Genomic DNA, 26,810 nt, shown 5'->3' with positions numbered 1-26,810 from the left:
TATAATAATAATCTAGTCGATCACAGCGGTAGCCGGAACAATGGGGTCTACGATTATGTATCGGTGGATTGGCGATTGACAGCTAAGTAGCCCGGTTGTCTGACATAATTGAGAGCTGATGGCAACGATAGCCGCCTGATGGAGCGCTGCCAGTCTCGCCCACGGAAGGTCGCGAGCCCGCATTGCAGACGGGCGCAGGAGACCACGGAGCGAGGGAATGGGATGGATGCGGCTTTCGGTCTGGCGATGCGTAAAAATGAACTAAAATGGTACACAACTTCAACTAATACTTACTTACTGAAATAATATTTTTTTAATGGGTCGATCCGTGCCTTGAACTTGTGACAGTGGTTGGGAAGACTACTATCTACCACCTTCGGATTTTTTGTTCGGTGTTTACAGCATTGTTCGGAACAAGATTCCTTTATTTTTATGACCCGTATAATTAATTGATTCCTTACGAGCTTTTGCCCATTGAGGTTACGATCTCAAATAGAAATGTAGATAAATATGGAAATGGAGATACATAACATTAACTTCTTATTCTTAAATATTTACTTTATAGTTGTGTTCACTAAAACAAGTTTACAACCGGAACTATTTTTCTGAATGGCAAATATCCTTGACGCCATTTATTTTCGTTTCTTTGATAGTAGTAAATACTCAAACGCGTTTATTAATAAAGTAATAAACAGTCAACAGGAAACCGTAACCTTACGCAGCCAGAGTATCTGAATGGATAGATAGACGAAGTATCTGTTAATAGCCTTAGATGGAGACAGCCAGTGTCACACCTCTGCTCGACTCCCATATTCGGAAACTAGAACACACAAGACTGGCTCCGTTCATGCATGGATGCAGGGGGGTTACTTTATACTGACTCAAATCGAACGATTGAAAGATTCCGTGCAATTAGCACGTTTAAAACAACGACATAGACTCGTGGCTCTAGCAGCGCCCCGAAACTTACTTTTTCGTAATATAGAGTGACCTCCCAGTACCATGAGTATGATCCATTTGTGGCGACCACCATATCGCATGCACAGATTATATCAGCCCATACTCAGTCAGCTTAGACGTAATAAGATACTCGGCTTACAGATCAAATATGGCTGTAGCCATTAAAGACTTTCGTAAATGACCAGAATTAAATCAAATCAATGAGTCAATAGATCGGTCGAATAACGTCGTAGTGTGTGCTTAGCTAGCCCGTGCGCGTACGCACTTGAAGAATCACCTTTATGTGAATGACTCACCGGATTTGCGTGCTATGACAGCAACACACGGAAAATACGGATCTATCGATCGTAACTAATCTAACTAATTATTCGGTAACCCTGTCTATTTACCTACAGAAGGGGCTTTCCTTATATTTTCAAGAAGATCGTTCCATAATCTATATACTGATACATATCTTCACAAATTCATTTGGCTAAATACAGGGGCCCTTGTATACTAAAGATTCACTTGATTCAGTACGTCGGCGGCACAGTGATTCAGCCCGTATCTGCCACCGTGGATCGGAGTTTACCTTAGTTGCGATTGTGTCACTTTCCCACCAACTCTGACTAACTCCAAGCACACGGGTGGTACCTAATTGTTCGCTTCCGCAAGAATCTCGATATTTGAATGTTACGTTAGAGAGCACTTGACGGTGCGCTAACGAACTAATCAATCACCTCGTATTGACAGTGCGAGTGTCATCGCCCGTTATCTGTAAGGTGCTAATGGCTCCTCTCATCGTTGGATTGTATTTAACTTACAATTTCCGGTGCAATTTGTGCCCTGACGATGGAATCTTTAAGTGTCGTCGCCTTCTATGGCCTTCGTAAAATTAACCGATTCTTAATGGACCCATTTAGGCAGCAGAAATGAAAAAATCCAATTTGCATTTCGACTGGAAATAAAACAATGAGAGTGTTACCTTGGAAACGTTTTAATGTAATGGTGTTAAAGCGAAGATTAATTTTATCGTATCCTTAACCTTAAGGTAGGTAAGTATGCATTTTATGTTCGCTCTGACGGTACCATCGATCGCTCTAAAAATACCAGCGCCGCGCCCCTTTGTCTCATGTCAATCGACAGGGCTAAGGAGGATTACTGTGGCGTTAATACGTTGAAAGCTCATCACAGGATCGAGGACAGACCTCCTGTCATCACATCCTGAATGCGGTTGATCCTCTGACAGGTCATCACCGAGCTAATGGGGATCTATCATCTGTCAACCCCATATTTTCCATAAGCTGCCATATCCGGAATTTTGTATGATTTTAGTTTTTTTTCGATAATACTTTTTGGAAGGCTGGTTAATGCACTTTCATAATAACACGGCACAGATCAAGATGACAGAGTCAATGCAATCAACAACAGTTGCCCACATTTGGTTCGAAGTGTCAGATAGTGAGCGCACCGCACCGCCTCGTGTGAAACCGAGGGTCCACTTAAAAAGATATTACGCTCGTCATAAAAAGCCAGGCTCTAAACAGAAGGCGTGGGCGTGACAAACACCAAGATGACGGTCGGAATGACTGCAGTTGAGCTTAACTATGAGCTTCCGCCGGCTTAACACTGATATGCAACTAAATGTGACATTGTTACAGGATAAGTCATGTTCAAAGATTCACAGAATAGCGGCATAATTATAAAATTGGTCGCTTTATAATAATAATAAATCCATTTCAGTGAACCAGGGCCAATTATTATAAAGTACTGAGATGTGCTTGATGAGTTTGGTTAATAATTGATGCACGTGACCCATAGCCTTGTATGTTTAATTTAATATGCGCAAGCGCAACCTGGAACCTCTCAAAAGAGGCATCACTACCATAGAGATCTTAAGCTGCGCATGTCGAGGTTCCTCAAATAAGTCATACAGATAGATATACATATGCCACGTGTTAGTGAACTATTTCATGGAAATCAGCCTCCCATGGTCTAACTAAACCATACAAACACAGTAATGAATCGTGTCTCATTTCGAGCACGCCTCCTCAGATATCTGTCAATATTGAGTGTGTGTTGCGGCTTGATCCGTGCGGATGACGGGTGCGAAGTGTCTGCGAAACGCGTGACATATGCACGTATCTCCGCCCCTCGCATCCTGCGGACGGAAGCGCCGGCGTTGCGTCAGCGCTCGGAAATAACCGCCCTCTGTGTCAGCGCCATCGTCATCTGTCGCCTAGACTGCGGCTGTAGGTCATCGCGATACGCACCCCGTCAAGACTACAATTGTGGCCGTGACAGTGTGTGTCTACGATTACAGCGCCTTTACACCCAATCGCAAAAAAAATGTGACAGCATCATGACTATATACTTATACATAATTTCTCACCTATTTTAAATAACTTTATTGATGATCTTAATTTCAAAATCTTCATAAATTCTGATTGAGCTAATACATAATTAAAATAAGAATACGAGAATAAGATCTCTTTTATGCCTCAGTGAAGACAATCGGTGAACTGACCATTAGTGATCGGGTGGCATTTACGAGGAATGTTGCGTTTTGGAGCGTGTCGGATTCCTGTGGTTATAAAAAGCATTTTTATTTCCCTTCGGTTGACAGAGGCACTGGTATGTGCACATTCCGACTTGACGCCATCGCCATTGATTTATTATTTCAACTCCATGGTTTCCGGTGTGTGTAACGAAATACCTAATCGACCTGCAATGTTATGTTTTATGCAACCACAAATTCTATGGATTTGTTTTTGGTACTGTTACCTGTGAAATGACCATTTTGGTTTGGGATATATAGTTTTCATAACAATTATTTACAATTCACTTAAACGCTCCGAACACGGCAGGTGAGGTTGCTATGTAATTTTCGATTTATCTTAATCCATCTCGAGAAATAATTTCTTAAAAACAAACAAAGGAAATGGATGCCATTAAAGTCTTCTTACATACGTGCTGCAACATTCCCAGTAAAGAATAGTTTGAAACAAAAAACTAATGGGCACAATCGATCTCTGAGGCCGGTGTCTTTGGGGTAATTATTGTGAGACGGAAACTATCGGAGATAATACCGCGATTTATCTTGCCCTACGTGTATCCGCCCGCTCGTTTGTTGCACACACGTTGTTTGGCCAATTGGAAACTCTCATCAATTTGTCTGCTTCTATCTAACCAACTGACTTTTATTTACAGCAAAAAACTTGGCATTAGCTTCAGCTAAAAATCCATTGTTTCTTGGCCGGTAGCTGACGCCAATTTTTGGATACAGATTTATGACTTTATTGGTGCAACAAATTGATTTTAAAATACACCGTCAATACTGAAATGCTTTCATAAACATTTCAATAAAGTTGAGATATTTATGAATCTACCGAGCTCTCCATCAGCCGGCAGGATGCAGCGAGCGCTCGTATTTTAATCCAATCAAAATATGGTAATGTTTAGCTGGATCCACTCAGTGAATCAATTTTCCCAGTTGCAATTTATGCCTGTGTTCCACCAATTAACTGGCAATTCGGTGGCTTCGATTATTTCGCGTAAAATGTGCGGGCGACTCCCGCATCCGGTGATTACGACTCGGCATGATTTGTGAAGCGCCCGCGCCGGCCCACGCTTGATTTTTGTTAGATAAAAAACGGAAGGGTTCGTTCTGTTTCTGCGATGGTTCGGACGCTTGTTGTTTGTTTTTACTGTCAGCCTGTTGCACCTGCCGGGTAGTTACTGCGCTGCGGCGCGGCGCAGTGCCCGCTGGTGATGCTAAATGAGATTTTGCGAGTCATCATTTTTCGTTTTGCCCCTGTTGTGCGTGTCTGATGGCTTCCTCCGAGGCCGCTGTTTATGCAGTTGCAATTTTTAATTTATGAATCTGTATGAATGATCAATGAGTAGGAGGCAACACAAATTACTTTTTGTTTTTTCCATGTATATTTTTGTTGTTATAGTTATCTCTACGACTTCATTTAATGAGCATGCTTAACTTATTATTTATTTTATCGTCGACAGATTCAAAGGACAGCATCGGCGGCCGAGTGCCGGCGACCGGATGCGCGAGCGGCGACACAATGTGGCTGCTTGATGAGCCCAATCAACCTTATGAAGGTAATCACAATCAGTCGCGCCAGCCTCTAGCTACGCTCCACGCAGGACATGACTGACCGATTGTTGTTTGTGTTGCAGACTGCGAGCAGCTGCTGTGCTTCCGCTACTACAATGGCGACAGCGAGGAAGCGGCGGCGGAGTCGCCGGCGCTGCCGCCGCGGTTCAAGGTGGACCTCAAGCGCCTGCCGCTGCGCCTGCGCGAGGGCGCGTCGCGCAAGCGCAGCGGCGACCACGTCTCGCCCTTCACCTACAACAACGAGAGCTTCGAGATGAGCTCGGAGGCGCCGCGCATGGAGCTCGTGCCCGGGTCCAGCCACGACATCAGACATCTCAGTGAAAACGTCAACAAATGCTCAATTAGTTCTTTAGAAAACAACGGGAACAAACCCGATCATGAACAAACAAAATGTGATCCTAGCAAATCTCTATTTAGCCATGTAAGTGATAGTGTAAGTAGTGAATCTCAGAGTGCGATGGACTGCAGTAGACCGTCGTCCTCGACCGGCGTGCGGAAGAAGTGCCCCCCTCCGGTAGACACGGGTGGTGGACAGAATCTCAACGGTGTGAAAAAGAAAGTGAAAGGCAACAACGGCTCTCTATCGCCCACGTCCCCGGGGACGGAGTATTATAAGATATGGTCACCAAAGAATCCTTGCAAGATAATGAAGTTCGTGTACGACGTGGAGGGTGCGGGCGGCGCGGGGGTCGCGGGGGAGGCGGCGCCGGGACCGCCGCTGCCGCCGCGGCTGGCGCACAAGCCGCTCGAGCGCCAGCACGCGCTGTCGCCGCCGCAGGTGCCCCGACATCGGAAACCTAAGAAGCTCACGAAACCCGAAGACGCATTCACCTTTGAACTTATAGATACCGACGAACAATGTTTTACCGACAACAACATCACAAATTCAGCAATCCTCCAGGGAGGCATCAACGATTTCAAGCCTGGAGAGTTCTACGCGGGCAAGCAAGCGGCCATGCCATCCACCACGGCAGCTTTCTTCAGGGGACCTCAAAATGTTGCACCGCTAGCGACGCCTGAAACCGATGGCAGCCTATGTGAATCGACCATTTCCTCGATCAAATTAAATAAGCTGTTGGAAGATAAATCAGCGAAAGATGTACCTGATGGCTCTCCTAGTGTTAGTAGGAATAAGATAATGTTCATTAAAGATATAGGACCAGATAATTATATAACGACTACTTTTGCAAGGAAAGATAAGGTGTGTCCGCCATCGGATACGATGGACAGTGCGAGCGGCGCCCACCGGTCCAACTCTGAAGAGAAGGCACAGCACACCTTCCTGAATGACATCAGCAATCATTCCGAATTCGAGGACGACAATAGAAATCAAATTGAAGAGAAAGAGATCACCCTCAAAGGACACAAACCTTTAACGAGACAAAGTTCAGGAAGAGCAGCTAACTGTAATTTAGGGAACACAACTATTGTGACAGCGTTTTTGAACTCTTCAAGAGTAGAAACCGCTGAGAGAGACCTTGACATTGAAAGTCCAAGACACGACCAAAGCAGAGCTAGTTCGTGTAACTCGTCGCATTCCAACTCTCCCGTGGACGAATCTAAAGCCTTCCCGAGCGTCGGTACGATGCTGATGAACCGCAAGTACTCGTGTGACAGCCCCACGCCCAAACATTCTAGCTTACCTAGACATTTGCTCAAGAACCTAGGCATTGAGGGCACCCCAAAACACTCGCCCAGTAGAAACATCAACAACTGTCCGGATAGTCCAATGAGGCCTCACCCACGAGTGTTAAGTCGAGTAGCAGCTCTGGCAGGATCGGCCGTGCCGCAGTGTCCACCGACCCCCACACATCACGCTAGAAGACCGAGGCCGGTCCCTCCCAACGACTTGCAGCCTCCGCCCATCCAGAACCCGGACTTTGAAATGACGGAATTCCCGAACGAGCTGCGAACAACGGAGATCAGATCTCCGAACTTGGAGTTTGTGAATAGTAATCACTTCACGATAGTGCACGCGGGGCCTCCAGATGACGTCGTGTTGAGGCGGCCAAGGAATGAGATCAGCGATGACAACGACAACTCGGTGGCGTCGCCCACTCCGCTCCGACACATGGCCGGTATACGGCTGCCGTCGATACCGGAGCGCGCGTCCCGCCAGATGGCGCTGACCGGAGATTTCCCCGCTAATATGATTGGTGGGATCATCGAGTGTGAAGAACCCTTGCCGGCAGGTGTGTACTTTTATTTCATTAAGATCTGATTTTTCAATCTCCAGATAAAACTTATTTGGGAAATAATTATGATGCTGTCGCGTGCTGAATATTTGTATTAGACAGTGACAGCAACAATTTTATTCGTCAGATGAATCAGCCCTTAGTTTAGTAACTCCTGAAAATTAACTTTGTCTTTGCTTTTAACTGGTTTTATGTATTCCCTAAAGCTGTAACTCTGTAAGGACATAGAATAGCCAATCGAGTAGTAGCTATTGAGCCATAACGTCAATTACGTTTCTCGATATCTTAGCTCCGACTCCATAAATCTAACCAACTTCCCACCGTTCTTATTCCAGGTTGGGAAGCTCGCATGGACAGCCACGGGCGCGTGTTCTACATCGACCACGTGAGCCGCAGCACCACGTGGCAGCGGCCCAGCCCCGGCGGCGCCGCCGCGCCCGCGCCCGACGTGCAGCGACGGCAGTTGGACCGCAGGTCAGTTTCCTCATCCTCCGTAATAAACAGTAGGTTCTCTCTTTCTCCACATAGCGACATACACAATACTTTGTAAAATATAGCAAGAACCCTATGACGGCTGTCAAATCCATACATTTGATCTGTCATTTGTCAGTTTTCAAGAGGAAATTAACATTGTTCCTCCGCCACAAGCATCTGTCAATCAAACGTCATAGGACTCTCCTATATTTTACGGAGTATATCACCACGTGGCAGCGGCCCAGCCCCGGTGGGGCCGCCGCGCCCGCGCCCGACGTGCAGCGACGCCAGCTGGACCGCAGGTAGGTTTCCTTTAATGATCTTTGAAATACAAGCTCGAAGTCTGGTAAATAGCTATAAGTACACTAGGTGTAATGGACAACATTTCAAAAAACTAAAGCTGCTATAAATCGAAAACCATTTCGAGATTTAGCTCTCAAGGCCACAAAAAAAATGTTTTTGTATTTTTTGGATGTATCATTTTCGAGAAAATCATAAAATAGTAAAAAAGTGCTGATGACGTCATGCATCAGGTGCGATGCATTTTGATGATCAAAACCAAAGATTTAAAAACAAAGTAACTGTCACTTTCATTTTTGATTGACGTTGACGTTTTATCGAGTCGTTGTTGTTTATTTGGGTCATTTTCATAAATTCTTTTCTGACACTTTCTGACTATTTTTTAAATTTATCATATAAAATGGTTAGTACTTATTAAGAGATGACCTCTATTTAATATGTCCCAGAGCGTGCCACCACCTACATAGCTGAAAAAATGCTTCTGCTTATTTTTTACATGATAAGTACCTACTTTGTATCATCAGAAATATCAATGTCATTTGAAAATAACCCATTTGTTGGTTGGCATGTAAACAAAGTTTAAATGTCACTTGTCAGTGTCATTTATGTTTTTTTTCGAGACTAAGGCAATAGACAAAAATAAAAATTGAGCCTAATATGTGATGTCACTTCCGGTTTTAAAATAATTAACTTTAAAGTTAAAAATAACATGCAAAAATTCATGTATATACAAAATAAAAAAATACGGGTCCTATAATTTTTTATAACCTTTCCGAATAGCTAATAAAAATATAGGGTAAAGAAAATGAAATGTTGTCCATTACCTCAGAGGTAGATATCAATAAGTCCGCTTTTTGGGAGTTTATTTTTTTACACTTATGTGATAGGTTAGGTACTTATATAGCTCATTGTTGCGATTGTAAAAAAGCTCTTTTAAAAGTGGACTTTTATTATTGTCTAAATGTCTACCTCTGAGTACAGTACAATCATATGTAGGTGACAACGGATGTATCGAAATAGTGCCTATTCGAGGGTTTCCTCCTCCAGCCATATTTCAAAGAAATAAGTCCAGTCGTACAAACATAAAACTATAGCAGATAATTGACATTATCCACTGGGGGTTTGTCCATGGATAGAATTGTCAACTCGTTACAAAAAAAACCATGCTTATATCTTGCTCCATGACTAACTCGTACCACGGAAACAAAATCTAATACCATTTTCACATCCTTTCAGATACCAGTCGATCCGTAGAACAATGACCCGCACGCAGCTCTCGGAAGAAGAGCCGCCGCCGCCGGCCGCGTCCACGTCGCGCGCCCCGCCCCCCGCGCCGCACCCCGCCGCTGAGTTCCTGGCCCGGCCCGACTTCTACTCCATACTGCATATGAACCAGGTTCGTCTACGTTTGTGTACTTCTTGTAGGTAGAGTAGAGGAGCGTAAAGGGGTATGACTTGTGTTCAGTGCCACATGCGGTTGAAGTATACTCTGTAGGTTATGTTAGGATACATAATTACCGTAGGCATACCTACCTACGTATAATCCATCGTCCAGTAACTGTTGTACATGACGAATGGGTGAAAACTGGACTGGAAATGGATATGTTCAATCTATTTAGTACAGTCAAGTAATAAAACATCATCAGCCCCAGCGTAATGAAGCCCCACTGCTGGACATACGATCCCAGTTGATCTAAGTACATCAGCTACAACACTCTGTCCTCCGTACCTCATCCATCCAAAGTCTTGCGTAAGTTTTTCGTGCCAGCTGAACGGGAGGCGTCTCACGCTACGCTTGCCAGTTCGTGGACTCCACTGGAGAACTCGTAAATATACAGGATGTTGCAAAAAGGGTATAGTAAGCCGAAACCTACATGTTCAGCATGATATATCTGTCGCAGGCATCTGGTTTAATCTCCTGTTTGATTGAACCGCTAGCCCGTTCATTGGATGACGCTACTCAGTTGAATGACTAAAGAACAACTCGTCAAGTGGTTGACTGTAACGTCCAACGTCTTGACTGAACGTTATTCAGCGAAGTCGTTAAATGGGATATAGTATAGCAATTTTGTAATGTCTGGTTAGGATGAACATGACCAGACAAGAGTCAACAAAAAGACTATGTTACAAAGCTCTCATGTCACAAATTAACTAAACAATAACAATAAACGTACCTTGATATTGTTGTTCATAATTATCCAGTTTCAGCACATTTTTTTCTTTGAAACTATCCGCCGGCGGTGTAATAATAGGTAAATCCATGTTGTCACACTATTTTAACATAAATAACGCACTTTAAAGCTAATTTATTTGCAAAAAATAACAATACAAAGTGCTTTTTGTGTCAGCTGTTCGCTGTTAGACGCCATATTTGTTTTATTCACCACTTGACTGATTTTAAGTCCGCTAACTAGTTGGACGTTTTGTGACGCTTGTACAATCAACGTTCGGCATAGTCATACAACTGAATAGCGTCATCCAATGAACGGGCTAGCGGTTCAATCAAACAGGAGATTAAACCAGATGCCTGCGACATATCTAAGCCCGAAAATGAAATCAAAATTTCTAAATTTGCGAAACAAAAAACATTTTCCATAGAAACTATGTTGGTCACGTGACTTTTTCCTATGGAGAATGACTTTTTTTTGGCGAATTATGAAATTCTGATTTCATTTTCGGGCTTAGATATGCCATGCTGCACATGTAGGTTTCGGCTTACTATACCCTTTTTGGAACACCTGTATACATTAGCCTAGCCTATCATTCTTTCACATAGCAATAGTGCGACAAAGATTATTACTTATCGTAAGAAGTAGTAGTCTTTACTATAGCTACTTTTAAAACCAAAACCACATTATAACCCCAAACCTCTCCCACCAGGAAGCGTCATCTCTCTACAACTGCAACTCAACCCTCAAGCACATGATATCGAAGATCCGTCGAGACACGTCATCCTTCGACCGCTACCAACACAACCGCGACCTGGTGGCGCTCGTCAACATGTTCAGTGAGAGTGAGAGAGACCTGCCGCTGGGCTGGGATACGAAGCTTGATCGGAACGGGAAGGTGAGATTTGTGTTTGCGTATTAAAAAGTGGAAATTATTATTTAAACCTCCCGAAAGCGCGATATCGAGCGAGACACGATAGATTTTTATTGTGTCTTATTTCACAGGATTCAACCGGTTAACTGCTAGTTGGATAGGAACGAAAATTCAGCCTCGATTATGCGTTTCACAGAGATAAATAAATATTCTAAATCATGTTAACTATATGCTTTGGGTTACAGTTCAGATAAGTTTAGGAGAAAGTGGCTAATAAATGTGCAATAAAGAATGTTGCATGCATGCACATGATAAACTAAAACTATGAAAGAGCAGAAGATTTACTAAATAAAACTAATAAATATAATGCAATAAGTATAACATTCACACCAACAAAAATAACACCAGCGACCGCTTGCGCCTAACCCTCCGCTTTCTCCCGTAGCGTTTCTTCGTAGACCACGTGATGCGTCGGACGACCTTCATTGACCCTCGACTGCCGAAGGTGCCGGCGGCGGGACCCTTCAGCCCCCTGCTGCCTCAGCGGAGGAGGCCCATGTTGATAGACCAGGTGCCAACGCCATCTAGCGCCGGATAGTGGTAGCTTTTTCTGTGACAGTTCATAGTGCAGTTTGCTTAGTAGTCCGCGCGTTCGGTAACAGATGGCAGAACTTGGTTAAAAAACAATGAAGTTACATGAGATTTAACAAAATAACGATTAAATCGTTTTAGAAGTTTTGTTTTTATTTTTGTGTGGTCACAGAAAATGCTAAAACTAACGGTATACGGTTGTTGCACTTGGATAAAAAAGAAAGTATATGCTTGGCTTTGGTTTGGAGTGCCGTTTATGATTTTCATTTCGTTTAGTTTCGGGATGTAGAGGGCGTTGTCGGTCTGATTTTATTTGTAGTTTTTTTCGTACATTTTTGAAGGGTGCATGTAAATTTTTTCTACCTATTTTGTTCTACTTATTCTGTGTTTTGTTCTTTTGTTTTGGCATAGTATTTAGTTGGCACTTAATTAAATGTATGCTGATATAATGACATATTATAATAATCAGTTATTCTCATGCAGGCCCCTACGCCACCGCCGCGGCCACCAGTCACAACCACTGAAGTATCCACGCATTCCTCACAAGAAATACCCGTTGCATACAATGATAAGGTAAGCTTCATTCTCCAACACGACATAATAATTTTTCAACACTCATGCTCTGAAAGTACATACACACATAGGTGTGATTTGCCTGAAATGCAATTAATGTTGATTAATTTTAAGCTAAAGCCTTCTTATAACAAGCTCTTGATGATATTTACCCTTTCATGAAAGTAAGGGAATCTTGTGGGTGCTCCGCACGAATTAAAAATGGTAGTTGATATGCCACTCGGGGAGACCCTTATATATGCATCCACGAAAAATAACTGCAAAACAACTGAATCTTCATTCCCCCCCGCCAGGTGGTAGCGTTCCTCCGGCAGCCGAACATCATGTGCATCCTGCGGTCGCGCTGCGGCAGCGGCTGCGGCGCCGCGCTGCGCGACAAGGTGAGCAGCGTGCGCGCCGAGGGGGCGCCCGCGCTGCTGCGGCTGCAACACGACGTGCCGCTCACGTGTTTACTCAGGTACTTACAATAGAATAGAATACTACTTTATGCACCTCTGCCTACCCCGCAAGGGAGTACATTAGTACAAGGCGTGAGTGCGTGTTTTTTTTTATTTTTTTATTGACTGAACAGACCCCTTAGCATAAACTTTCATCGTGACGTGAAGTAAATTACTCGATGAATTTTGTAGGAAAATTTTAGTTCTGCTACCGACCGCCAGGGGCGCTCTTCATATTTTCATACAAAATTACCCGATGAATTAATTTTAATTTACGTTCACGATGAAAATTTATGCTAAGGGCTAAGAACACAAATAACAATTTATACAGTGGATATATCGCAAAAGGCGGCCTTATTATCGCTAAAAGCGATCTCTTGCTGACTTAGCACCTGATTCTGCTGCATTAAACTTCTATTCGACCTATTGAAACAGCAACAACTAGCAGTCCCGATATCGCCATAAGTACGTATTAGTTATTACCGATACCAACGGCGACAATGGATAACCAAGCGGTTTGAATAGGCCTCGAAACTTCTTCTAGTGTCGATTTCAAACGAAAAGAAGACTCTAAACGTTCCCAGAATTGGGCAACCGATACTGCATCGACGAGGCGCAGACAGGAGTAGAGGCACGCCCAACACGATGTGATTTATTTTATAGTGATCTTATTGCTTCTTCCGCTTCCTAGAGTAAAAGGAGCTTTCATCCAACCACTATATAGTTAATTGTCTAACTGCCAGCTAATTCTATCCTTCCTTAAATGGCAGTTAAGTACTTTCATAGGATTTGGTCAAATGTTAGTTTGGTAAATGTGAAATTCGACCAAATGACGTTCTATATTTCACGTGTTTAGTTCGTAGTCTCTTAGAGCCTCCAAAACGCCTTAATCATTCTTGTGCCATTTAAAAATCCAACTAGAAATCCACTCGGGCATGTCACGATAAACACATAGTAATTATGTCCGCACATACCTTTCTCTCTCAATTCTTAACCTAACCTAACATTAAATGTTCATTTGCGTCTTATTACCGTATGTCCATGTTTCGTTGTTCTGTTCTGATAAGCATTCCGATTACTGGGTTTGGGTTAGCGCGATTTGTGGAAAGTATATTTTTTGGTTAAATTGATAGGTCTGGGATTGGGTATTCTAACTTATTTCAAGACTTACTTATAAAGGTTGAAGAAAGCCATAGTAGGGCGCATAAATAGATCGGAATAGGGATTTGAAGTTGAAATGGCAAAAATACGAAGAGATTTTCCGTAGCTACCTATACCTTTAAACCCCGAAGTATTATTTTCAAAATACTTAGGTTTAATTACTATTTAATGTTATGTATTGCAGCAAACTTGTAAAGTTTGGTATTCCAATTCATGCCAAGCGGTTGATATCCTTGTAACATCGTAACTTATTTCTGATGCATGACTGATATCCCGTGGCGCTTTTTTTTATAACAAAATCATGCAATAGTTTAGTTGTAGGATCTTTAGGTATTGGTATAAACGAAATAAATATGATGTTTAGAAAATAAAGAGCAACATTGAAAGGGACCATTCATTAATAAGTCCTAATGAGCATGACAAAAGCACTTACTTCTTTTTTTGTGCATTGCTCAATTAATCCATAACAAGCGATAGCCGTTTATAACAAAGACGCAGCGTCAGTCCAAGGACTGATGTCCTGGCAATTATAATAATTAAATAACAATGGGACATTGAACGGCGCAACCTTATTCCCACAGTGGTTCATCCGATTCAACTTCCATGTTTGGGATCACAAATGTGATTCGTATCCTTGGAATTTTATACTTATCACAATTTAGTTAATTAGCAGGCTCTGCGGCACGGATTCGTTATAGACGCCGATCGATACATTCGTTCAATGTACGTAACACCAATCACAGCGCGGTATTTATCGCGAAGCGCGATAAAGTGACGTTTGTTTACGTCGATTACGACTGGTACTACGGAAATTTAAAATTATAAGTTTCAAAACGAGTACTTCAAAAAGTTATTGTACGTACTTATTCACACAAAACTAGACTTCCTTCATAGCTATAAAAGCTGTCACTAAGTTTAGTTTGAAGCCCCGAAATATAGCTAGGTGTATGATAGTAAAATCTGTCCTGTAAACATTTCTAGCGTGATGGACGTTTTATCTGGGTTGCGCATTTTGTCCGCACTTATACTTCGACGTTTGATTTTATTATAGTTTTTGTTTACCAACCGCAAAGCTTGCAGTGTACGTGCTAAGACTCCCGCTAAGAGTCATTGCGTGTTTTTTTTGTAGCAAAGGCACGGCATGTTCAATGCCAGCTATAAATACTTACGGCTGCCTGCAGGATTTAATTTGGTTTGAGTAGACACAGGATACATTGTCAACAGATTTTTTTCTTTTCGTGGAATGTTAATAACAAGGCGCACTAGATTGTATGAACTCAATTTCTTATCATGGCTAAGTACTTCCAGAAATCAAGAATACCACTACAGAATCAGAAATCAGAATTATCTGTTCACTACCAAACGTGATTTATGGACCCGGAATATTTTTGGAACAATAATATTATAATTAGGAACTGTTGACTCCAAAAACTGAACGTATTTATTCAGGTAGATTTATGCGCTTGCGCAGGTGGAAATTATGTATTTATTTTGGCAACTCTTTGATTTTTGACCTTCCTTATGCATTCATTCGCATTCAATTTAACATTGATGTAAATACTTTCCTATTTCTCAGTTTTTTTCAGTTTGAAGGAAGTATTCGTATTCTCTCGTTTCTATGTATCAAGTATCAACAAACATAAACAGCATTGATTGTTCAATCTGATTTAGATACGTTCTCTATCAACTAAGAAAAGGAACAAAAGCTTTCATACAGCGGCTACGCGACAATATTGTGTGAACACGAGTTGGTTCTTCTCACGCTTTTTGTTCCATTTACCGATTTTATTAATAGAAAGGTGCAATCCTTTGTTTCTGTAAAGCATCAAGTATGCACAATACGCGTCATGCGTGCAACGGTACATTGGATATTTGCAACAAAACCGCCCTTAATCTGTCTAAAACCGTTATACAGCTTTTATATTTATTATACATAGTACGAAACGAAAGTATGAAGGACGACACTGACCTACCAACGGTCCTTTTCTCCTTTTATAGAGGTAGAATGACTAGTTGTTGTACGTGCCTCCAGCTATAATCCTCCAAATTTAAACTCAATAGAAACTATTTCTGATGATGCCAAAAATTAGTCATGAAATAGTCATAAATAGTCGTGATTTCTAAAAAAATAGTCGTATCATACTTTCGGAGTTAGAGCTATACTTTATGGAGGATTATAGCTGGAGGTCTCCAGCTATAATCCTCCAGCCTCTGCAGAACAAACGGTAAGGCCTATCGACTTGGTTAAGGTCTCAAAAAATAGTCGTGAAATAGTCGTAATGACATGCCAAATTTCAGAAATAGTCGTCCAAAGATAGCAGAGATATAAATGTACTTTGCTGCAGCCCTGGTGGAGGATTATAGCTGGAGGTTTTGAAAATATCGAATATCTTTGGAACTACTATGACTATCGGTTTGAATTATGTCTCAAAAAATAGTCGTGAAATAGTCGCTTCTATTTATTATAATTTTAAGCTTGATACAAGCTGTTAAATAATGATATCAAATTCTTCATACAAATCAAAGTGGACGAGAATGCCAAAGCGAGCCAGTACACAAAAATAATAGCACCGTAGCATTGAAGTACTCATGTCGAATTTATCTATAAATCATTTATTTCGATATACTTTGCATCAATAGTATCTAAACGAATCTTTGGTATGACATTTTATTGCTTTTGCTCTTAGCATTTACCTTACTGTGTACAGAGAAAACGTATGCCAATACACGCACACATTTATCTCTGTTATCTTGACAAACGATAGCGATGACGACTACGGCGATGTAGTACCTAGGTCAGTTATTGTCATCCCTTACTATCCCGTGATCAGACAAATATTGCTATCCTTTTCTCCTTTCTAACCGGCATGCATCGCACGCATAGAACGCGTGAGCGACTGCGTCACCGGTAACATCTTGACAAGCTATAGCAAACCGATATTTATTACGTCCCTTATGTGACCGCCGCCGCGCGCCGCCACCGGTGAAGTTGGGGTTAGTATTTTGCATGTTTTGTTTGATAATTTGTTTACAGTTTAGTGCAAACTATGGTCACGATCGGTGTTATTGTTGGTTGTTAAAATATTGTGAGTGCTCTATATGCAAATGAATATTCAAGATGTTATATTCTAAAAGATATTAGTGGTTGCAGATAAGAGTGTTTAGTGAGTGCTATGTTTGAATATTTGCAAGTAAGTGTCCTTTTTAATACTCAATATCAAAACAAGCCATCCCATTTTGTTATGCTCAGCTTATTTATTAACATGATTTTTTATTGAAGTATCGTAGCCAAATTATTTTTTAATATCTATGCTTAATATGTATGGGGATTGTTATTCAATTAGCAATTTTACACTATGAGCTAGTAAATTGTGCATACATGCATCAAGGCATTCATGTACATATCTTAGTAGATACGAAAATATGTGGGTATCATCGATTACCTACATATGGTAGTCCTGGTTAAATGTGGATATTTACCCCTCAATAGCAAAAAAAGGCGTTATTGTTTGTATTTCTGAATGAAACTAGGCAAATAAATATATGTATAAAAAAAATGTATGTGTAACCTACCTATAAGCCTACCCATTATTATTTCAGGTGAAAACACAGCCTATCGATGTAATGCGCCGATAAACTATCATGACTGCATTGATGTAATGCGCTAAAAAACTGCAATGGCTCCGAATACATGATTACCAGATAACAAATCCTAGGTAAGAATTTATCACAATTTTCATATGGTATTGTGTTTATGCTAGGATACAGTGTTGTGGTGCTGAAGTTGATAAAGTTATAACAGCCAATTTACTTGTCAAAACTCATTTGTACCTATCAGTTACAAGCGACAAAAACGTGTTTCTGAACTAAATACCTATGTAAGTAATTCACACCCTGTGAAATTTCATACAAGTTTCAAACGCACCGTCCGACCAAACCGGTTTTGGACAAAAGCCAAATTGTTTACTAAGCTATCTCTTTCGCTCAAAAACAAAAGAGGTCGGTTATGGGACATATATATTGAAAAAAGCGAATACACTAATGAACAGTATTTCTACTCTACCCTTTTCGCACAAAAGTTCGCAGTTTCAAGTTATTTTTGCAATAAGTTACTGATACGAAATTTTACTCCACTGTTTGTTGTGGTCTCCAAATGACAATAAATTACCAAACAAATAGTTTAGGTGAAATAACGTTATTACTACTCGTATCTACCTACTCGTATATCATAATATATATATGTATATAATATTTAAAAAAAACAATTATTTTTATTAATAAGACGTTAATTTGCCTTATTTTTTTTCAGCGCAGCTTACGTGTGTTCTTCAATAACGTCGCAAGCTACAGTGGCTGTTCATAATTTTTGAAAGTTCTACACCTACAGGATTCAGTTATCTGGGCATTATAGATACCCTATTATCACCTACGAAGTTATTTAGGTATATTTATTAAAACCATTATACAAGGTGTTGCAAAAAGGGTAAACTAAGCCGAATGCTACATGTGCAGCATGGTATATCTAAGCCTGAAACTGAAATCAGAATTTAAATATTCGCGAAAAAAATATATCATTTTTCATAGAAACTTAGTTGGTCACGTGACTTTTTACTATGGAGAATAAAAATAATTAAATCCTAATCTACCTAAAGATGAATGAAGGAATGAATAACTTAAGTATAAATAAAAGTACTTTCGGCCTGTGATTGTAATTAAATGAGTTATATTTCATTATGACAATAACCGTGATTATACTTACCTAAACCTACTAATGAACAATCTGTGATTACTTTAACTTTAGCTTATTATTATATGATATAGGACTAGAAAAGTGAAATAACTACATATTTAAGTTCATACCATGTTTTTTTTTATTGAACTACGTCAATATTATATTATTACTTAGCAATAAACCAACTGTGATTATTTTAAATTAAACTAAATATGTTTATAGGTAATAGTCAAATGATACTGAGATAATTGTATGAAACCTAATCTACCTAAAGATTGTTTAATGAATAACTTAAGTATAAATAAAAGTACTTTCGGCCTGTGATTGTAATTAAATGAGTTATATTTAAAACACCGTATTTTATTCTAATCGCTTGAGTGCTACCCTGTACTGCGTCTTCAATAAAACTAACATCAACGCTAATAAAAAAACAAGAACAGCACTATTTGTGTGATCCCGGGATAGTAAGGGACGTAATAAATACCGCTTTGCTATTGCTTGTCAAGATGCAACCGATGACACGTTCGCTCACGCGTTCTATGCGTGCGATGCATGCCGGTTAGAAAGGAGACAAGGATAGCAATATTTGTCTGATTACGGGATAGTAAGAGATGACAATAACTGACCTAGGTACTACATCGCCGTAGTCGTCATCGGTATCGTTTGTCAAGATAACAGAGATAAATGTGTGCGTGTATTGGCATACGTTTTCTCTGTACACAGTAAGGTAAAGGCAAAAGCAATAAAATATCATACCAAAGATTAGTTTAGATACTATTGATGCAAAGTATGACGAAATAAATGATTTATAGATAAATTCGACATGAGTACTTCAATGCTACGGTGCTATTATTTTTGTGTACTGGCTCGCTTTGGCATTCTCGTCCACTTTGATTTGTATGAAGAATTTGATATCATTATTTAACAGCTTGTATCAAGCTTAAAATTATAATAAATAGAAGCGACTATTTCACGACTATTTTTTGAGACATAATTCAAACCGATAGTCATAGTAGTTCCAAAGATATTCGATATTTTCAAAACCTCCAGCTATAATCCTCCACCAGGGCTGCAGCAAAGTACCTTTATATCTCTGCTATCTTTGGACGACTATTTCTGAAATTTGGCATGTCATTACGACTATTTCACGACTATTTTTTGAGACCTTAACCAAGTCGATAGGCCTTACCGTTTGTTCTGCAGAGGCTGGAGGATTATAGCTGGAGACCTCCAGCTATAATCCTCCATAAAGTATAGCTCTAACTCCGAAAGTATGATACGACTATTTTTTTGGAAAACACGACTATTTATGACTATTTCACGACTATTTTTTGGCATCATCAGAAATAGTTTCTATTGAGTTTAAATTTTGGAGGATTATAGCTCGAGGGACGTGTTGTTGTCTGCTGATCCTGCCTTATGCTTTATGAGTGTCTGACTCTGCTCAAGTCTCTTGTTCAAATTAAGTTTATTTTTTTCAGCTAAAATTGAAATTTATATAGGGTGTTGCAAAAAGGGTATACTAAGCCAACTTTTTCTCTACGAGTTTTGGAAATTCGCGAAAAAAATTATTCCTTTTCCATAGAAACTTTGTTGGTTACGTGACTTTTTACTATGGAGAACGAATTATTGTTTATACCCTTTTCGCAACACCCTGTATAGGTAAAATGAAAATTTTGCAAATTTAAATGTTTTAACAGTTATAAACAAACATCTCAATTCCCAATTTACAATATGTCAGCCACCTTATAATCTAGTAAGACTACTGCAGCCCATGATACGCGCTTTGACTAGTTAAACGGGATTGGCGAGACGTTTTATTGTAAATAGTTGCGGCTACTTGTCGATTATTCCCACGCTGATCCAATCGATTAAGGGAATAAAAAAGGACGAAATTTGCAAGCTGTATATCTCGCTCTTACTAAAGATGCCCAGCTATTCACATTCTGCTACCGGTCTTGTTCTATAATTTGTATGAAACTTATACGTAATGCGCTACTGCAGGTTTTGAACTAACTTTACCAGGTTCATGATAGAACGTTTTATAATATCATTCCACAAGTCACGTTCAACTTATAAAGCCCAGTTGCACGATATAAATTTTAACTAATGTCGCCCTTAAATCTATGTACCTATTGTCAAATAATAGATTTAAGTATTTTAAGATAGACTGCAACAAGTGGACTACAATATCTACTTAAGTACGATTTGTTGACAGAGCTATATAGAGCTATACGTTATTTTTATACTATGAAATAGAAACAAAACATCTTAATGACGCTTTGAGACTTTCAACGGTGACCTAAGTTAATGTATACTTTCTAATTTATAACAAAAGCCACTAACTGCTACTAATTCTGATAACGCTCAAATGACATGGATTTTGTGAACCGAAGGATATTTTCTTTATCACACCGTATTTACAGTTCTGTTTTAAATCCTAACGACTTAGCAATAAGAGTTTCGGAGTACTTTGAAAAGCAGTAGTAACTGGTTCAGTAGATAATGTAGTAGATTTATTCTCAATCGTTTTGACAAAACAGTCGTTAAGCTGGAACAGTTAAAGAGGATGTTAATGATAAGGAGCTAATGTCCTTATTGTGATAATACATAGTGTAGTGAACGACACAATATTTTTAAATTACTTTTAATGGTTTCGAAAGTTACATCCAGTAGGCAATCCTTTCTATAATCGTTTCAATCAAGAATTTATTATTTCACAATGAATCCTACTGCTTTTACCTCCTAGTATCTAATATGTAATTATAGTAATATACCTAGTGTCAATCATCCATCATGCATTATTTATGTTTTTTTTGCCTTTATACAATTGTTTTCCTTCCTGAAAGTGCGGTTTTATGTGTAATCTAGCTGTTGCAGATAGGTTTGAGTTACATTTAAACTTACATTACATTACATTACTTACATACTCGTACATATGCTCACGACTCTAATCCCCGAAAGGGTAGTCATAGGTTTCGCTGTATATTTGCACTCACGTGATAGATCGCGAGCCGTATCGCCGTCTTTGCAATGAGCAGTAAGCACATCTAGATTTAAGCTTTAAGGTAATTACATCACCTTATCATTTGTAAGCTTTCATCGTGTTCTTTGCCTTTGATTGGTGGGATTAGGAATTTGGGATAACCAATATTTCATTTCATAAAAAAAAATGCTAGTGCTTCTCAGCATTGGTCACACACGAATTTTGTTTGCATTCTTTTGTTCAAATTAACAATGTGTAGGTTAATGTTTCAACAGCCAAAGTTCACTGTTTTGAAAATAATAATGCATCGAAACTTTCAAGTGGTGTTATTGAAAAAGTTACGTCTGGCTAAGAAACTGTAATTTATCAGGTACCTACTTATGTATGTGTGATTTTTTTAAACACTTTAAATGTTAAGTTAATGGTGTCAACTTATATAGTTGACATCTAATAATTTGGTTGGTACATAAGGACTAGCTTTTGCCCGTGCTCCTATCTTACTTAGTATTTATAAATACATAATGATAAGGCATTCCTTAGTTGCTAATTGCTATGGCCTCTGACCCAGATGCAGACGCTCCCTTTTATTATGCACCTATGTATTAGAATAATCATCATAAGATTGTCTACACTTTCAGTTCTCCTTGACCTATTTCGAGACACATTCAGATAAATGTAATGTAGGTATGTACCTATTAATTTGCAGAAATATGTTTTTGTAACTAAAGTGAATCACCACAACTTACATACCTATAGGTCTGTATAACATTAATATCGGCAGATTTTAGTAAAGAAACGGTACGCCAGAAAAGTTGTTCAATGTCGTTAGCTTTGTACTCAAAAGTACATAAAAGCTATCTTATTGTGTTCACTCTAATATTTTAGTATCACTTCTTGTACGAATTATTCCGCATTTATCTAGGTCGATTTCTATTGTGGAAATAACAACAACAAAAAAAACACTCACACCTTGTACTAATGTACTCCCTTGCGGGGTACGCAGAGGTGCATTGCTGCACCCACTTTTATGTGTTATGTTAGTTCCAATGTAAATGTGGAAATAAAAAGTAGCAGTAAGTAACTATACGGTAAGTAGATAAGTTTATTATAATAAAGGTACGCTGGCGTTCCTATATGTATACTTTGTTGATCATTTCATACGTTGAAAAAGTTGCGGTTCTATTCATATTCAAAGTACCTAACGGTACTACGTATCACAAATGTTTGAGTTCGCGGCATTGTCCACAAACTGACTGAAACTAATCGCAACGACTCCGCCACAGTATGTGAAACTGCTAGTAAGTCGTAAAACTAGTGTTAAAAACTACACATCACGAATGACCCCAATAGAAGATTAAGAAAAATACATAGGGTATTTCCATTATTTTGCCTTCTTACTATAATAATAATAGGTAGTGTAGCTAAAGTATCGTTTATATTAGTTTACTACCTAGTTCTTAAGAACCTGTCTCATCAGACCTCTACTACTGTATATCCGTGACAGAACAAATTAGACAAACACCCAATATCCGCACCAACGTAATCCTCAACGAACTAACTTTTTGGTCCTTTTATTTAATTAACATTCTTATTAATACACAATGCGAGATGAGATCCTAATAAAACTTCCAAGTAATATATTTAGAACGTTATTTATGGACCACGTTATATATCACAATGTTCTTGGAAATACAACGAATAGTTGAATTGAGTATCTTCTCGGAACCAGTCCTTCGATTTCTGTCAACAGATTTAGTGTAAATCAAAGGAGTTTTAGTTATTTTGGCGACGGCACAATTTGGGGCTCACCCGTGTCTTCATCACGATATTTAATAATCATATACATACCTATGTGAGACAGCTCTCCGCAACCTATAACTTGGGTTGTCAGGCCTGCGCGTCAGTTTAAATATGCCCAATCGTTAATTGATAACATTTACAAATCATATTTATGAAATTATACGAAACAGTACCATTATAATATATCATATTTATTAGATCATATAATAGATCATATTTTAGTAGCTACATTTTAGTAGTACATGAACCGGAAAATTTGTTTACTTTGTTTCAAGCGCTAATTGTTTTTATGTAACTATAAGATTATTCCCTGCAATCATATATCTTTAAAATTTCCATAATTTATCATCAGACCGTAAAAATATAATTCATTCTAATAACTGCAGCATTATACGTACTATTTCCTTATGAAGTCACACGTTTAATTAATATCTGTCTAGTACTATTGTACTTATCTGTCCAGACTTTATTTCACAGTTCAAATATATAACATTTATCTCACACAGACTAAAGCCATCTTATTATTATTTTTTAATCTTAAAAACTTCGCTATACTGGCATAGAATTTGGGGATTTGAAAGCAATATATCATAAACTAAAGCTCGGCTGTTCAACGATAAAGTTGTTAAGATGACAAGTCAGGTATCAGGCCATGCATAAAATAGCATAATGAATCCATGACTAATGCTATCTACATGTGTGAGTGTGAATGTACAGTATATGGCACTGTTTCTCACTTGATTAAAGTCATGAACTTAAACCTTACTCAACGAGAATTAATCCAATCACAGCGCTGTATTCCATATTCAAGTTCTGCTTAACTTAAAGTTCTCAGGTGTGAAACTGTCAGTACGTGAGTTATTGGTTACAGTGTGCGTGAGCTAATCAGTGTATTTTGCTACTAACCGCAAGTCGTATGCTAGCGGAAATCCTCAATGGAAACTGGAAAACTACTTGAGCATCCTTTGCTGATACATAGAACAAGGGCCGCACTACATTATTTATTTTGAAAAACATTATTAAATTAAACATGTTTCACTACGAAATCCAATCTGTCAATCTGTTTGCCAACTTCACAGAACCTAGAACAATTAAATGTTTGTTAATATATTTTTAATAAAAACAGTAACTACTTGAATATAAACCTAACTTTTTAATGTAAAGGTACCTACTTGCCTTGAAATATAAAGTGTCAAAGTCAAAGTCAAAATTTTTTATTCATCGTACAAATATAAAATTTTCTGATGAACGTCAATTTTTACAAATTACTCTCCGTTCGGATAAGGGGGGGCTCTTTCTGTCTAAGGAGAAGAACGGAGGCAAGAAACTCCTGAGCCATCTTTTCAAAAAAAGACTTAAAACTAGTTGGTATACAATACATATAAGCTTAATAATAATTATTATAATAATATGAGCAGAGCTAACTACTTATCACAGCCATGCATTAACGTCCTCTAAGTAATCATCAATTTTATAATAAGCTTTTTTACTGAGTTTCTCTTTAATGTAACACTTAAACTTATTCTCTGGCATTTGAGCAACTTCTGTTGGAAGCTTATTATAAAATCTAATACAGTATCCTAAAAACGATTTATTAACTTTCGCCAGACGCATCGCTGGAAAAGCCAGCTTATGCTTGTTCCTAGTATTAATGTCATGATTACTGCCAATTGTATCAAAAGTTGAAATATTCTTTCGTACATACATTAAATTGGCAAAAATGAACTGACATGGAACTGTAAGGATGTTAATTTCTTTTAATAGTTCTCTCAATGAATCCCTGGAACCAAGTTTGTATATAGAGCGGATGGCTCTTTTCTGTAATACAAATATAGTTTCAATATCAGCGGCTCTACCCCAAAGCAAAATGCCATACGACAATAAGCTGTGGAAATAACTAAAGTAAACTAATCTGGCGGTTTCAACGTCGGTCAGTTGTCTAATTTTCCGTACAGCAAAAGCTGCGGAGCTCAACCTTCCAGCCAATTTGGCAATGTGAGGTCCCCACTGCAACTTTGAATCTATAGTCATACCAAGAAAGACAGTATCATTAACTAGGTCCAATTTATTCCCATCTAGAATAATGTTAGTATCGCATTGTCTAACATTCGGCAGTGTAAATTTAATACATTTCGTTTTCTTAGAATTCAATAAAAGATTATTTACGGTAAACCAATCGTGTATGTCAGATAGAATAGAATTAATTTCATAAAAATTATTTTCACTTCTTTTAACTTTAAAAAGCAAAGAAGTATCGTCAGCAAATAAAACTATATTAGTCAATTTTTCAACCATAAAAGGCAAGTCATTAATATAAATGAGGAATAAAAATGGTCCTAGAATAGATCCTTGAGGGACGCCTATCTTTACATGAGCCCCCTGTGATTTAGTATTGTTAATATCGACCCTTTGTTGCCTCTTGTCTAAATATGAAGCTATCAAATCTAAAGCCTTTCCTCCTATTCCATAGTATCTCAGTTTCGAAATTAAAGTCTGATGGTCTACACAATCAAACGCCTTCGACAGATCACAGAAGACTCCAATAGCATCGTGATGGTCTTCCCAGGCGTCAAATATGTGCTTAATTAACGCAGTACCGGCATCGGTTGTTGATTTGCCTTTTGTAAAACCATACTGCTGGCTATGAAACAATCGCGCTTCATTGAAATGCAAAAGCATCTGATTGAGTATGACCCTCTCAAATATTTTACTCAAAACTGGAAGAACCGAGACAGGTCTGAAATTTGCAGGGTCCTCCATATCCCCACTCTTGAACAAAGGTATAATTTTACTCAATTTCATAAGATCTGGGAACACACCTTCAGCGATACATTTATTAAAGATGTTAGCCAAAATTGGGGCGATTTTATTAATAATAGAAAGAACAAATTTAACTGACATTCCCCACAAGTCTTCAGTTTTCTTCATATTTAAGGACTTAAATGTTTTTATAATAGTTAATGTATTAATATATCTGAATTTAAATTCCTTATCGGTTGAAGGTGCGTTCTCCTTCATCAGGGTTTCAGCTAATGTAGCTGAAGAATCTAGGTTGCAAGTAGTCTCTAAAGGAATGTTCGTAAAAAACTCTTCAAAGACTCTCGCCACCTCGTCATTTGATGTTATTATGTCATTGCCTACCTTTAAAGATAAATTAGTCTCGCGTGTTCGATTCTTCCCCGTTTCGTTATTAATAATATTCCAAATGGCCTTAGATTTGTTAGCCGAGTCTTTAATCTTGTTATTAATAAAAATTGTCTTCGCACAGTGACAGACACATTTGTACATTTTGCTATATTTCTTCACATAAGATTGAAAGTCAGGGCGGAGTATGAATGTTTTCATCTCATACAGATCATATAATGTCGCCCTGCTTTTGCGAATACCATCTGTAGCCCAGTCACAAAATTTAATTTTATTGTCTATCAAAACTTCCTTCGTTTCAAAA

At 38.9% G+C, this 26,810-nt stretch overlaps 1 protein-coding gene and 1 long non-coding RNA gene across 5 annotated transcripts in view; both read left to right on the top strand.

The window, feature by feature from the left end:
* Window positions 1-26,810, top strand: part of LOC105392491 (E3 ubiquitin-protein ligase HECW2) — a 95,872-nt gene that overhangs the window by 27,739 nt on the left and 41,323 nt on the right. For 2 of the 4 annotated variants that reach the window (XM_048623643.1, XM_048623645.1), the window contains exons 2-9: window positions 4,960-5,055; window positions 5,134-7,263; window positions 7,602-7,740; window positions 9,277-9,436; window positions 10,921-11,106; window positions 11,528-11,653; window positions 12,157-12,246; window positions 12,540-12,703. In XM_048623643.1, coding sequence (XP_048479600.1) covers window positions 4,960-5,055; window positions 5,134-7,263; window positions 7,602-7,740; window positions 9,277-9,436; window positions 10,921-11,106; window positions 11,528-11,653; window positions 12,157-12,246; window positions 12,540-12,703 — 3,091 coding nt within the window. Of the gene's footprint in view, window positions 1-4,959; window positions 5,056-5,133; window positions 7,264-7,601; window positions 7,741-7,970; window positions 8,043-9,276; window positions 9,437-10,920; window positions 11,107-11,527; window positions 11,654-12,156; window positions 12,247-12,539; window positions 12,704-26,810 lie in introns of those variants that run through there. The other 2 variants (XM_048623644.1, XM_048623646.1) reach the window with 2 other exon arrangements.
* Window positions 16,765-18,397, top strand: LOC125489070. Its single transcript, XR_007266723.1, has 3 exons — window positions 16,765-17,035; window positions 17,445-17,560; window positions 18,154-18,397. It is a non-coding gene; the product is annotated as an uncharacterized LOC125489070 (long non-coding RNA).

This window comes from Plutella xylostella, chromosome 10 (genome assembly GCF_932276165.1).
Source record: "Plutella xylostella chromosome 10, ilPluXylo3.1, whole genome shotgun sequence".
Lineage (NCBI taxonomy): Eukaryota > Metazoa > Arthropoda > Insecta > Lepidoptera > Plutellidae > Plutella > Plutella xylostella.
The sequence above is the reverse complement of the archived record's forward strand: the minus strand, read 5'-3'. Positions and strand labels throughout refer to the sequence as shown.